Source organism: Aythya marila (assembly GCF_965140915.1).
Source record: "Aythya marila genome assembly, chromosome: 10".
In the NCBI taxonomy this organism is placed as follows: Eukaryota; Metazoa; Chordata; class Aves; order Anseriformes; family Anatidae; genus Aythya; species Aythya marila.
Genome location: NC_139051.1, coordinates 9,731,280 through 9,743,982, shown reverse-complemented (window position 1 = coordinate 9,743,982; position 12,703 = coordinate 9,731,280). Strand labels below are relative to the sequence as shown.

Sequence of the window (12,703 nt, the reverse complement as noted above, 5' to 3'; positions counted from 1 at the left end):
TTTAAGGGGAGCGTACATAATACCACAAATCCAAGCTACAATACCACATGAGTCCTCATAAAATAATTATTTTCTGTCAATTATCTTCTATTAATGGAAATTCTGGGTAGTGTTGAAGATGCCCCAAACTAGGTATGAACTGAGCTATGTAAATATTGATACCTTCTCATGATTAGAGGGGAGTTTGCAGTCATATTCATGTATGGTTGGAAATCTTCAATGTTGCAACTTTCCACCTTCAAGCAAGATCTGAAGCAAGTTTATTATCCCTGATAACTCAGCTTTGTTCTTTGCTTGCTCAGCCTCCCCAAGCGCTTTGAATTTGCAGTTTCATTCATCTGTGCTTCCCAGCCTGAAATGGCACACAGTGTACTTCCATGGCGTAGCTGGCAGCAATTTGCTGATGTGTGAGCTATTTCTTTGAGCTTCCTGAAGTCAAAGTGCCTGTTTCTTTGAAAATCACGTGAAAAACCATGCCTAATATCTTTCAGCACTCTTTTCCAAGACCCCATCCACATGCTGGAGAACACTCTGCTTGCACAGATGAAGGTTTCCGAAGGTTTCTCGAGGGGGGAGAACCAGCTCCTTGCTGCTCCAGGCAGCCTGCCTGGTGGTTCAGGCTGAGGGCCCCCATACAAAAGCCTGGCTCACCAAGCAGGAGGTCCATCGGTGAGGAGGATGGGGGCACCACGTCCTGAGGGGTCTCCACCCAGCCTGGGGACCTCCAGCAGCACCTTGTGTGTGGCCACAGAGCTCAGGGCTCTTCCCTAGGAGCCCAGCCAGCCCACATCTGCAGGCTCTTCCACAGCACTGCCCCCCACCACCTGCCCACCCCGCACGGGGACCTTCTGTCCCACCATCACCTTTTGCTCAGCCTGCGTTAATCCTTTCCCCCTTCTCTCCTACCTCAACAAGGTGACATCCCTTCCCCAAATTTCCCATATCCAGCGTATCATCACTACTATTCACTTCTAGCCCTATAAGCACCACACCCCCTCCTTCTCCTCCCTCCCCCAAGGGCATTGCTGTGAGCATAAAGGAGCTCTTGCAGGAGTTCAAGGAAAAGAAGGTGTAGGCGACTATTTGTAGGACAACAGCAAGGGGCTTGGCAGTGCAGGATACCCAAGCAGCAACTACAAAACTGGCTTATTTTGGACAGTGGTTGTCCCCAAGTTAACCACCTCTCTGGTGATGGCAGCATAGCCCATCTTTTCATTTAGAGAGACTTTCCAGCTCTTATGCGAGCATGTGCTGATCTAGCCACACCTTGTGCAGTTGCAAGTAAACTTGAGCCTCCAGGTTGAAATCTGAAGAAGTTTAATACTCAGGCCCTAACTCTCATTGTCAAAAAAAAAAAATGCAGAAGTTTAAACTAATTCTCATAAATGGCTACCAAACCAGCAGATGCAGTCAACCTACAGAAGGTCACAAGTAGTCTTCAAGAAGATTCATTTCCAGTATAATCCAGCAAAGCCAATTTTAAAACAAAGCCTACAGGTAAAGAGAAAATATCACCTCTTAACAAAAAAGTTTTATTCTGACTAAACAAAATGTACAATGTTACCTAAGCACTAGAGAGTTTTCTTGATGTTCAGAATGTTGCAGGTCCATTGAATAACTCCATCACATCTTACATTGTAGTTCGATTGAGCTACTTTTTGCCAGACTTCTTTATTCCACCACTGGCTGCCAAAAGAAACAACACAACTGGTTAGACAACTGACAGAGATCTTACCTACAAGTTTAGTTCTTTGTCAAATCAAATCCCTGCTAGACTGCCTGTACAACTCAGATCCCCACCAGAGAGTTGGTTTTGCTTTCGCATGTGTTTGTGATCTTACAGACTTCATGCTAAATGAGTTACTTAACATCAGAAACCAAGTCTCCCCTGGAACCAAATACGCCTCCTAAACCTACAACTGGACTAAATATTTCAACCATTCCTGTGCTCCTCCATGCACACTCTGCGTTGTTTATTTCTTATACAGCAGTTATATAGTCTGGTCAAATCAAATTTAAAGCTGAAGGAATAAAAGCATCAGTATTTCTAAAACAAGAGCCCCCAGTCGGGATTGAAGCTTTACTGTAGCAGGTACTGGAATTGCAAGAGCCTCTGTTCTTTGCACTCTCCATTACTGAAGAGCATAAAGCAGGGTCAAGGAATGACACATATTAACACAGCAACAAATGCAGCACTTTTTTTTGTCAAATGCCATTTTTCACAGCATGTGTCATCTATGACCAGTGAAAAGGAGAAAAGCACAGGAGGGCTACAGAATTCGTGGCTGCAAGGGCTGATAGTCAACAGCAGACTTTGCACTGTGTTCCAAGTGTTGCCTTGCTGTAATAACACAATAATCACTGTCTGCTTTCACTCTCATTGGTCACGGACCAGATGACTGAAATTCATCTAGAAGAAGACAGAGTAATAATGGCAAGTGAGAACAGTCAAGAAATACAGACGTACTCGCAGCTGAAGCGTACTACACAGAACAAGTTTAGGATGGTAAGGACACAGGAGGGAGGTTCAGGGATTTTTTTTTGCATCAGCATGTAATGCCAAAGACATTCTGTAAGTCCCACACCCAGCACATTTTTTTGTAAGCAGATAAATCAGAGGAGCTAGATTAATTTGAGATAAACAGACAAGAAATATCCCACGTTAGTGGAACTGGATTGCATTCCACTCCAAGAACACCAACTCAAATATGAAATTGCAGAACTGCTGGCTAGGATTTGTAACTTATCATTACAGCCACCGTGTCAGAAGACTGTTTTCATGTTACTCTTCTGTGCTTGTGATCTGCCAGCTTCACTGCCAGCACAGCTCCCAGATACAGGAAGGGTTCTGGGAAGAAACTAGAGAACTAAGGACCAGCAAGTCTGACTTTGGTCTCTGGCAAGATAATAGAGTCCATAATAAAGCAAATGGATAAACAGCTCGTGAAAGTTAACAGGATTTCTGTAAATGGTAACTCCTTACTCGCTGTCCTGCTGGAACTCTCTAAGGGTATCATTTAGTGCACAGATAAAATGAGTCCAAGGGATTTCGAATTTCCAAACAGCATCTGACAAGATTCCATGCAAGCATAGTTAGTGAAATTGAATTTGCTGTGGGATTGCTGGGAAGGTCCTTCTAACGCCTCTCAATATTTATTTTTTTCTAAAGAATGAGAAGCAAAGAGTAAAGTTTAACACTCTTTATAGAATGGAGAAGGGATTAGCCATGTTAATGGAACACAGGACAAAAGCACCTCCAGGGAATAGGCAGGATGTACCCTTCAACATCCCTAGTGCAATCACTACAAACGCTGGAGGAGCACAAGATGAGTGGACAGCCTCACACCGACAGAACTCCTAGTACCAAACCTAGTCTGAAACAATGACTGGGCTAGATGCACCAAAACACACTGCAAAACCTCTCCCGTGGCACAGCATGCTGCACAGACACTTAAGCAAAAGCACTGAATCCAGACTTATTTCCAGTCATAGAGTGTTGTTTTTTTGTTGTTGTTTTTTCCTGCCAAGAATCTCCTGCTCTTGAAATTCATTCTTTAAGAAAACAATTACTGCACTTGTTAAACTTCCAGAACTGTGGCAAAGCCTACGTGTTTCTTAATGTTCCTGGAAAGAAAAGGGTGGTATACTAAAATAAGAGCCCAAATCTCTCTACACCATCCCACGAGAACAGCTTAGCGTGCCCAGTACAGTTATACCTCCTAAAACAGAAGCTGCATCAGTAATTTGGAGGTGAAATTTCACAGTAAAATAAATAAATAAAATTAGCATCTCTTTGTTATTTATCATCTGCAACTGCCATCATCCTACCAGTGCATGTTGAATAACTGAAAGGTACAAGCAAAACCATTAGACTTTTGAAGGCAGCAAGCCCCTTTTTTTCCTATCAGTATGGCACCTCACTTACCGAGGGGCCCTTTTCCAGCAGCCTTTGCTTTCATCTCCTCAAGTTTCTTTTGCTCCTCCTTCTGCTTTTGTTTAAACGCCAGATCTGTCTAAAGAAAAGAACAACAGAGCGTGTTAGCATCTCCTCCCCTGAAACTTTTTTAAAACAACGATAAGCAATGAGAAATAAATGTTCTAACATGTACAGTCTTCATAGACAACAATGCTGAAAGGGACTGTAGGATTTTTCCTTGACACTCAGGATTTTGAGATTCCTCACCAGTCCAGTCCATGGCTCAGCTTCCTTAAAACTGGAACATTTTCCTCTTTTTCACGCTGAAACTCCCCTTGCTACAATGTGAGCTTTTTACTTCCCTTTTTCCCCCCAAAAGAACAAAATATTGTTTCTCTCTCTGGATTTTCCAGAATTTTTTTATGTTTTTACTAGTAAATCACTCCCTACCACGCTATAAAGAGAAAAAAAGTGGATCAATGCAATGCCCACATATACTACTGCTGTGCTGAGAGGAAAGGAGATGTTATTATATCACATTTGGCACATGGTATTTTCTTTATATGGCCTGTGTGATTTTTGTTTTGCAATGACTGATTTTGAGGGTACACATTTAGTGTATGTTCTGTCTCAAACCCTTTCAGGTGGACCTGAAGTTAACCACTCCTTGTATTTTACAAGTCAATTGTTCTTTCCAAAGAAAGGGCTGTAGCATACATGCTTAGTTAAATAAATCCCTTTGCTTTCCTTCAAGCTTTCTCCAATTACTTTGATCACTGGTCTTGCCCTTTTGACAGTCTGTGGCCCCTCCAAATTTTGTTTTCTACAAAGACAAGAGCAGAACTGTCAATAAGTTAGTCATCCGGCCAACCATGGCAGTAATCAAAACGTTAGCCTGATGTAAGACAAACTCTTGCTCAGCCCCAGACAAGTTATCCTTGTAGTCAGACACTGAAGGGTCAGTAACAGGTTTTAGAGTGCGACAGAGCAGCCACCTGCCCGTTCACCTCCATCACTTCCTAGGCCCTGTTCCTACCCACACTTTGACAGTTATCAAGAGCCTGATACCTGCTGTCCTCCCCACACACTGGCACTGCCCTGCTGCAGATCACAATTACCTTTCTCTGGTACCTTTAGTACAATCCACACTGCCTATCGGCTTTTACACTGTCGTAACTTGGACACTTCAAAGCCCTTAATTGGCTCTGGCATTTCTCTGATGACAAACCTTATTTATAAAGTCACCAATTCATCTTTCAGAGAGGCATCGCGTTTACCTTTTTCCAGTCACGGCTGCCACAACCCTCAGAAACGGAAACAGATAAGGGGAAGGGGAAGGAGATGGGGATGGGGATGGGGATGGGGATGCCCCCCCGGCGCCCTACCTCATCCAGGTCCTTGGTCTGCTTCTTCGGCTGCTTCAGCGGCTTCTTCTTGCCGCCTGCAAAGACAGAGAGCTCCGTGAGGCGCGGCTCGGCCCGGCGCGGTGCCGGCGGCCCCGGGGCTCGACCTTACCCTCCCGGCCCGACATGGCGCCCGCCCCGCTCCGCTCCGCGCCGCTCCGCGCCTCAGCCGCCCGCTTCCGCCCGGCCCCGCGCCTCAGCCGCCGCCGCCGTCACCGCCCGGAGCTCGGGGACTTCCGCTTCCGGGCCGGGCCCGGGGCAGGTAGGGCAGGGCCCGGGGATGCGGAGCTGAGGCGGGGGAAGGGGGGGGCACCGGGAGGGCCTCGGGGAGGTGAGGAGGGGGCGTGGGGGCGGTGAGCGGTGTGACGGGGAGGTGTAGGGGGTCCCTGTGGTTGTGGTGTGCTGTGGCGGTGGGTGTACGGCGGCCCCGGGGTGCTCGGTGGGGCTGCTTCACGGTGGGGCTGTGTAACGGGGGGGGGGTAAAAGTTGCCCCCAAATGTCTCCCTCTGGGACCGTCCCTTCCTTAGGGCATGGCTGTGGTGGCGTTGCCACCTGAAGTCACATAATCAGAACGGCTCGGGTCGGAGGGGACGCTAAGGATCACCCGGTTCCAGCCCCCTGCCACAGGCAGGGCCCCACCCGCTAGGTCACGGTGCTCAGAGCCCCCCCTGACCTGGCCTGCAGCACCTCAGGGATGGGGCAGCCTGTGCCAGGGCCTCGCCGCCCTCTGTGTGGAAAAGAAAATTCATATGTAAAACTTCTTAAATTAACAAAAAACGTGTACCAAGTATCAAGCTCTCTCATGCCATTCATTTGTTGTTTTTTAATATTGTTTTGGTCAAAACCTCGTATAATCGTACCCAAACTCCCTAAAAAGCCTTAGTTGAAAGTTTGCCTGTTTATAATTTTTAGAGGAATGTGCCAAGTAGAACATTAAAATCTTTACACATCAATGCAGACATTAAGTAGGAATAAGCAGTCTGCTTTTGCAGGGTAAGCAGGAATGTTAAAGCTATTTAAAATGTCTGCATTCGCTGCTTGGTGGTTGTATGGTCTTTTGGCTCTTCTTTATATTTTAGTTTTATAGGTAGTCAATTAGAAAAAAAAAACTTATGTACACTGTAGTACTTATGTGTTTTCTCTCTACCCTCTGTGTGTTTGGCTTTCCCCTCTTCAGTGCTTCGTGTATCTGTGGACTGTAAAATATAGGGAATGACTGAACCCCATTTCTTTACCTTTTTGAGCTTTATATTTTTTTTGACCCCTCCCTCTCATTTTTTTTCTGTTCTTTTCCAGAGCTGTTAGCACATGTGACACGGTACACCAAGTTCAAACGTGAAAATACAGAACAAAATTTCCAATGGCAGTCACTTCTGCGCTGAAGCATTAAATTACTCTGAAGCTACTCATGCTGATACTGGATCTGTAACATGTGATTGCTATTCATGCAACGAGCAAATCGGTAATCAAGAAGCATGGCAGAAGTACTTAACAGCAGAAAAGCAGGAATCTGTGGCAGGACTGTCCTTTGAAAACTGTGGAAAATGTCCTAGGTGAGTAACAGCATGAAACTAGTGATGCTTTGGTCACTCTAGAATTTTATTAATGTTCTGATACATACATGTAGTTTTAAGAGGTGTTTGCCAGCCTTATTTTAATAACCTTTTTCTTCATTCTTGTAGCACTTTTCTTCAGTGAACAAATTCAAGACATGGGGCCAATGAAATATAAATCAAGTGTATCCTCAGTGTCCTGCGGCCTGCAATATCACCATTTTATGATAAAGTGCTGTCAAAAAATGAATTTACACGTGGTGCGAACTTACTGTTCCTCGGGACCTAAGCAGCCTGAAGCCAAGTCAGCGATAGAAACAGCCAGGGGTCTTCTCAGCCGGCTGACAGAAACTGGGACTGTTATGGGGAAAAGCTCCCTTCAAAAAATATCTGCAACGGGCAAGAGTTGGTGGGACAAATATGAAGAGTTTGTTGGCATTAATGAAGTTCGAGAGGCTCAGGGAAAAGTGACGGAGGTAAACATGGACAAAACATTAAAAAATAAATTTTAAAATTAAAAGTTTAAAGATTATGAGTTAAGCAATATGAAGCATGAACACTGTGAGTCAAAAAAGAGCCTCTAAAGAGAACTATGACTTTTTCTGCTTTAACTAGCTGTGAGGATACTACGATTGTGTTCTAATACAGTCGTCTTAGTAAATGTAGCATATCCCCTAGATTGTAATGGAGTGCTTTTGTTTGTTTGTTTTTGTTTTTTTTTCCTCCCTGAAATTCATATAACTATCAATTTAGATGTGCCTGGTAATAAGTCTCTAAAATAAATAATCTCTCTTCTCAGGCTGAAAATGTCTTTATGATAGCTCGAGGCATAGTACGAGAGGCTCGTGAAAATGTAGAAGCCCAACAGACTAAGCTGAAGGAGATTCGGGACCGCTTAGACAGGGTCTCTCGGGATGACACCCAGTACTTAGAGCTGGCTACTCTGGAACACAGGTTGCTGCAGGTAACTTGTTGGTATTTGAGTGATGGCAAATATAATGAAAATTCATGTGTGTTGCTTTTATTGGTAGAGACTGGTGTTGTAGATGCATCTTACTGTTGAAGAACAGTGGTCTGAGCTAGTCTTTATTATACTTGTTTTAATTAAAGTAATTATTGTAGATGATTTGATATGCAATGGAAATCATATGCTGGTGTTAAAACAAGGTAGTAAATTTGGAGATAAAAGCTGAAAGAATGAACCTAGCAAACTAATTGTTTGAGTGGTGACAGCAAAAAGCTGGGATTCAAGGAATTAACCTTCCATGTGATAAGGAAAGTTCACTTCTGGCTGTTAACCCATCAAAACTCTCTCATCTGCCTTCCATCTGGCTGCAACACCCAGTCAGTTTTCTAAGGCTTTTGTCAGAGAGCAAAAGAGCCAGGCTGCTCCACGAGGGAGGATGAGCAAGAAGATGAAGTTGACCACAGCACAGGCAGGGGTGGTATCTTGCACCCACAGGGTACAGTCCTGCAGCACCTCACCTGCATGAACCATGATTATAGGAACATGTTCTTCAACAGTCCATCAGTCACAGATAAAGGCAGGATAGCAGCCAAAGTCAGCCCAGAAATCTAAATGAAACTGCAAGGACAGCAGGAAAAAGGCACGCCTATGGCAAAGCTCAGGCAAGGAGTGGGTACACGTACCTGAGCTTAAATGGAGCTCCTGGATCAATGCACAGAGCATCAGAAAAGAACTAAAGAGAGCTGTCCAAATAATGCATCAGGTCTGTGCAGATGAAATCTCAAGAATAGAGCTCTGTATGACTACGAAGGAAGGTCGAGCTAAAATTACCACTGTCTGTAAGGTGGTATCTCCGTCTTACAAGAGAAATGTGTGCTTAGAAGAATGGGATAATTTGGGGAATGCACTTAGCTGACAGACAGGTTTGCTACTATAAAAAACTGCAGAATTTTACTTCAGGAAAATAACCATAATACTTTACAGTGTTTTGCTGAAATATAGTGGCTTACAAAAGGAATTGCCATGCTGAAGCTGGCAAAGGCAGAAAAGGAAGATGCACACGTGAGCAGAGAAAGAAAGAGAAGGCAGAAGAATGAGAAGTATGTATGTTCATGAAATTAACCTATCCAGGACACCCTTCTTAGTCCTATTTTCAGTTCCTGTTTTAGGTGTCTTAGAATTGAAAGAGAGAAGCGTGGTAAAGATAGTGTTTGGCAAAGTAGGAAGAGCCAAAAAACTGTACCTGGTGAGGAGAGAAAAGCTTTGCCTGTGTGTACCACTTTCCTGTCATCAGCATGTGACAGATTGTTGTGTAGATGATCTTCAGTTGTAATTCTTGATGACCTTTTCTATTTCTTAGGTTTGAGTTGAAATGGTGTCTTGCTGACTGAAGTAGGATTAATAAAGAAAATTAAAAGGGAAAATTATGAAACAGAACTAATGCTTCATTTCCCTTTTTTTCACCGTTTTCATTTTTCACACTTTTTTTAGCTTCACGTTATAGCTTCTTCAAATCAAAATGTGTTTCTTGCAGGAAGAGAAGAGGTATCGAGCTGCCTACTTAAACGCAGAAGAATCTGAGCGAGAAAAGTTTTCTCTCTTCTCTGCAGCAGTAAGGGAAAGCCACGAGAAAGAGCGAACAAGAGCTGAAAAAACAAAGAACTGGTCTATTATTGGCTCTGTACTGGGAGCCATTATAGGTGTTCTTGGTTCCACTTATGTTAATCGAGTAAGGCTGCAAGAATTAAAAGTCTTGGTGCTTGAAGCACAGAAGGGCCCAATAAACCTGCAAGAAGCCATCAAAGAACAGGCCTCCAGCCATTACTTGCAGCAGAAGGATCTCAGTGACGTCATAGCAGACCTGAAAAACATGCTGCAAGCAAGGACATCACAGGAAATAAAAGAAGGTGCTTTGTTAGCAAGAGGAGACAGGAATGACTCCATAAAACTAGATTCTCTTTTAATTCCTTTAAAGGAACAGCTAAACTACACTAAACAAGTCAGTTCATGTCTTGGGAGTATACAACAGCAGTTTAACAGTCTGCAGGAAAGTATAGCACAAATAATTTCTGACGTGCAGAGCGTTAAACTTGCAGTTCATTCTAGACCTCTGGAAAGAGTAATGCCGAGATCTTCAGCAGAGGGTAAAGGACAGGCTTCTGCTGTGAGAGATGTGATCTTAGAATTGTGTGACACAGAGCGGAGACTGGAATCACAAATCAAGAGAAATTCTATTTACAGCACTGCAATCACATGTACTGTGTTTGCTATTACTCTGCCAGTACTCTATATGATACTTAAAGGAAACTGATCTCTAACTAATTGCTGTAATTTACTAGATTAATAAAAGTAAACTTGCGCTCTAAGTACTTAGAGTACAAGTCCGCATAAATTTGCACTAGTGTTTCTCATTATGCTTTCTGCTGTACAGCTGGAAAACTTGTAAAGGCTGTCCATCTGCTGCTGCAGGCTCCGTGCTAAGCCTTTCACTTGCAGTGTGTCTTTTAATTCCTCAAGTGAAGGAAATTGTATTGCTTCATCTGTTGACTTCATTCACGGTTTCGTTCTTCTACAGTCTCGTACTGCATATCATGCCAATCAGTGACCTTCATTCCAGAGCTGTATTTGTGATTTTTCAGTTCAAATGATTCTTTTAATCTAGCATTGATCAAAGTGCTTCATGTGTAATCCTTTATAATTTAACCCCTGATTTATTCATAATTTTGCAGTTTGTTTATACATAAAACATTAGGAGTCATTTTACTAATCAGGTAAATATGTATGCCCTTGCCTGTTGTTTTTTTTTAATTATTCTAGATACAGTGCGATAGTTTGCTATATAACAAACAACAGGGGCTATATGAACCAAGGAAGATTTAAGTTATCATGGTACAAAGTATAGCTTCACGAGTCTGTACAGCCAGATGGTACATTTAAAACATGATTAAATTACACGTGGTAGCTTTCTCCTGCAACTGTTTATAATGAAGTATCCAAAAACATTTCTGGAGCTTTAGCCATGTTGGTTACAGCTCCATGCCATTGAAGTCTTATGGGCAGGGAAAGAGAAAAAGGGTTCAGATATAGAGATATGTTAAGTATGGTGATGTTCATTCTGCAGGTGGAAGCCAATTGTCCTTTCCCTACAGCCTCCTTAACCTGTCATTCACTAGCCATTTTGTGGTTGTAGTAGTCATCTATGGAGCAATCACTTTCTTATCCCTTCTAGTATCTTTTATTGGAACTGTCTTCAGTTTTTATTCTTTCAGTTTTGTCCTGCCTGGAAATTAAAATGCTGATCTACAGCGGGTGTTTGTAAGATGGTACTTTAACGATAACAGTGCTATGCAAACTACTCCAAAATAATATGTGGGAAGAAGTGAAAAGTTCAGCTGCCTCATTTTCTGGGAAGGGATGAAGAATGGCAGAATGAAGAAAAATGCTGTCTTAACAGCTAAACATCAGCATCTCTATGGCCAAACAAAAAGGTTTTAGTTTCACTGTGATAAGAAATAGTTTTCTCCCTATGATGGCAGCAGATAAGCAAACCAAACTTGGAACTCCTGCTCTGCTGGGCATTTCTGTGAAACCTTGGCGGAGGTCTGCCAACCTTACCCCATGCTCCAATGCCTTTGTGTAAGCATTTCACAATGACGAAGTTGTTTAGTATACACTCCGTGTGTTTGTTGTTGTTTTTTTCGGTCAGTCCGATTTTTTTGTCCAGTAACCATATGAAAAGAGTTTGAGGTTTTGATTGTAAGCTTCTAAGATTGTAAGATCTTTGGGACAGGGACGTTTGCTCGATGAGGCACCTACTTCATTTGGTATCGTTAGTGCTATTAGAATATGACTGAATAAACAACGTTAGGAAAGACCTGTGATGATTCACTACTTGTAAGAGATGAAATATGCAAAAGGTGGTTTTGGGAAGGACTGCTGCTGATTTATATATTGATTACGTGGTGTGTAAAGTGAACAAGCATTTGTCAGGGAAGCTGTTTCATCTGATGGCTTGAGACCAGGGATAAAAATTCTCATCCGTTTACCTGCGTCAAGAAGTGCATACAGATTAATGCAATTTTTCAAATCTAGTATTTCATTTTCTCATGTTGTGAATGTTTCTACGGGTTCTACTTCTTGTAGGAGAGTGATGAAAATCAGAGAAGTATGTAATTAAAGGGGAAAGGATGGTACATTGGTTCTATTTGTAGTTTGCCAACAGTAGTTGCTGAATTGTATTCTTTTTTTTTTTTTCCCTGGTTTAACTACCTAATGTTAGGCCCCCTTACTAGGTAAATGGCTGAATTTTAAATATTCATCACTGAAAAACATGGGTTATATATGTGAGCATGATTATAAAATGCTGAATGTTAGGTGGCAAAACATGAAAGTAAAGGCAACGCTGCTCACTGAAATGTGTGTATTTTTGAGTAACATCAGAAAATGAGTAGCGGTCTGAGGTTAAACATATATGACAAATAAAGAACAGGAAAATCAAGAGTTGCTTATTGTTTTAAAGCAATCTGATTTTTTCCATTGAAAGAAGGTGTGATTGTAGGTAGCTTTAACCTGGAGCTACAGGAAGGAAAAGTCTGTCAATGAGATCAGTAGCAAATAGATCTGTGATGAGGGAGAGCTTAAAATACAAAGCCTGAAATTTGAGAAGAGCTGGATGGTGTGATATACACCAAGATGAAAATAACTGGATTTCATCCTCCAAGGGGGTGTTGGAAGATTCAGGAATAGGTTCTCTGTGTGGTGTCATACAGCTGGCAGAATTCATTGTTACATTTGATTACTGCGGTTGTGCTTTGCCTTGGTAAATCCTCATGCGAAGTGACAGCAGAATCATTTCAATTAGGAA

At 42.6% G+C, this 12,703-nt stretch overlaps 2 protein-coding genes across 2 annotated transcripts; one reads left to right on the top strand and one right to left on the bottom strand.

Moving 5' to 3' along the window:
• Positions 1–1,511: 1,511 nt before the first annotated feature.
• On the bottom strand, positions 1,512–5,546 carry TMA7 (translation machinery associated 7 homolog). The gene is made up of 4 exons (XM_082768278.1): positions 5,432–5,546; positions 5,302–5,357; positions 3,926–4,013; positions 1,512–1,686 (listed from the first exon to the last, which is right to left on the bottom strand). The coding sequence occupies exons 1-4, from the start codon at positions 5,445–5,447 to the stop codon at positions 1,652–1,654; spliced, it is 195 nt and encodes a 64-aa protein (XP_082624404.1). The 5' UTR covers positions 5,448–5,546; the 3' UTR covers positions 1,512–1,651.
• Positions 5,547–5,941: 395 nt separating this feature from the next.
• On the top strand, positions 5,942–12,386 carry CCDC51 (coiled-coil domain containing 51). The gene is made up of 4 exons (XM_082768267.1): positions 5,942–6,872; positions 7,002–7,348; positions 7,672–7,836; positions 9,374–12,386. The coding sequence occupies exons 2-4, from the start codon at positions 7,031–7,033 to the stop codon at positions 10,148–10,150; spliced, it is 1,260 nt and encodes a 419-aa protein (XP_082624393.1). The 5' UTR covers positions 5,942–6,872; positions 7,002–7,030; the 3' UTR covers positions 10,151–12,386.
• Positions 12,387–12,703: the final 317 nt, after the last annotated feature.

Excerpts from the sequence above, each read along its gene's own strand:
- CCDC51 (XM_082768267.1), top strand. The coding sequence starts at position 7,031 with ATGGGGCCAATGAAATATAAATCAAGTGTATCCTCAGTGTCCTGCGGC. Across the intron at positions 7,349-7,671 it reads CTCAGGGAAAAGTGACGGAG|GCTGAAAATGTCTTTATGAT; the intron begins GTAAACATGGAC and ends CTCTCTTCTCAG. Across the intron at positions 7,837-9,373 it reads TGGAACACAGGTTGCTGCAG|GAAGAGAAGAGGTATCGAGC; the intron begins GTAACTTGTTGG and ends TGTTTCTTGCAG.
- TMA7 (XM_082768278.1), bottom strand. Across the intron at positions 4,014-5,301 it reads AGACCAAGGACCTGGATGAG|ACAGATCTGGCGTTTAAACA; the intron begins GTAGGGCGCCGG and ends TCTTTTCTTTAG. Across the intron at positions 1,687-3,925 it reads TGCTGGAAAAGGGCCCCTCG|CCAGTGGTGGAATAAAGAAG; the intron begins GTAAGTGAGGTG and ends TTCTTTTGGCAG.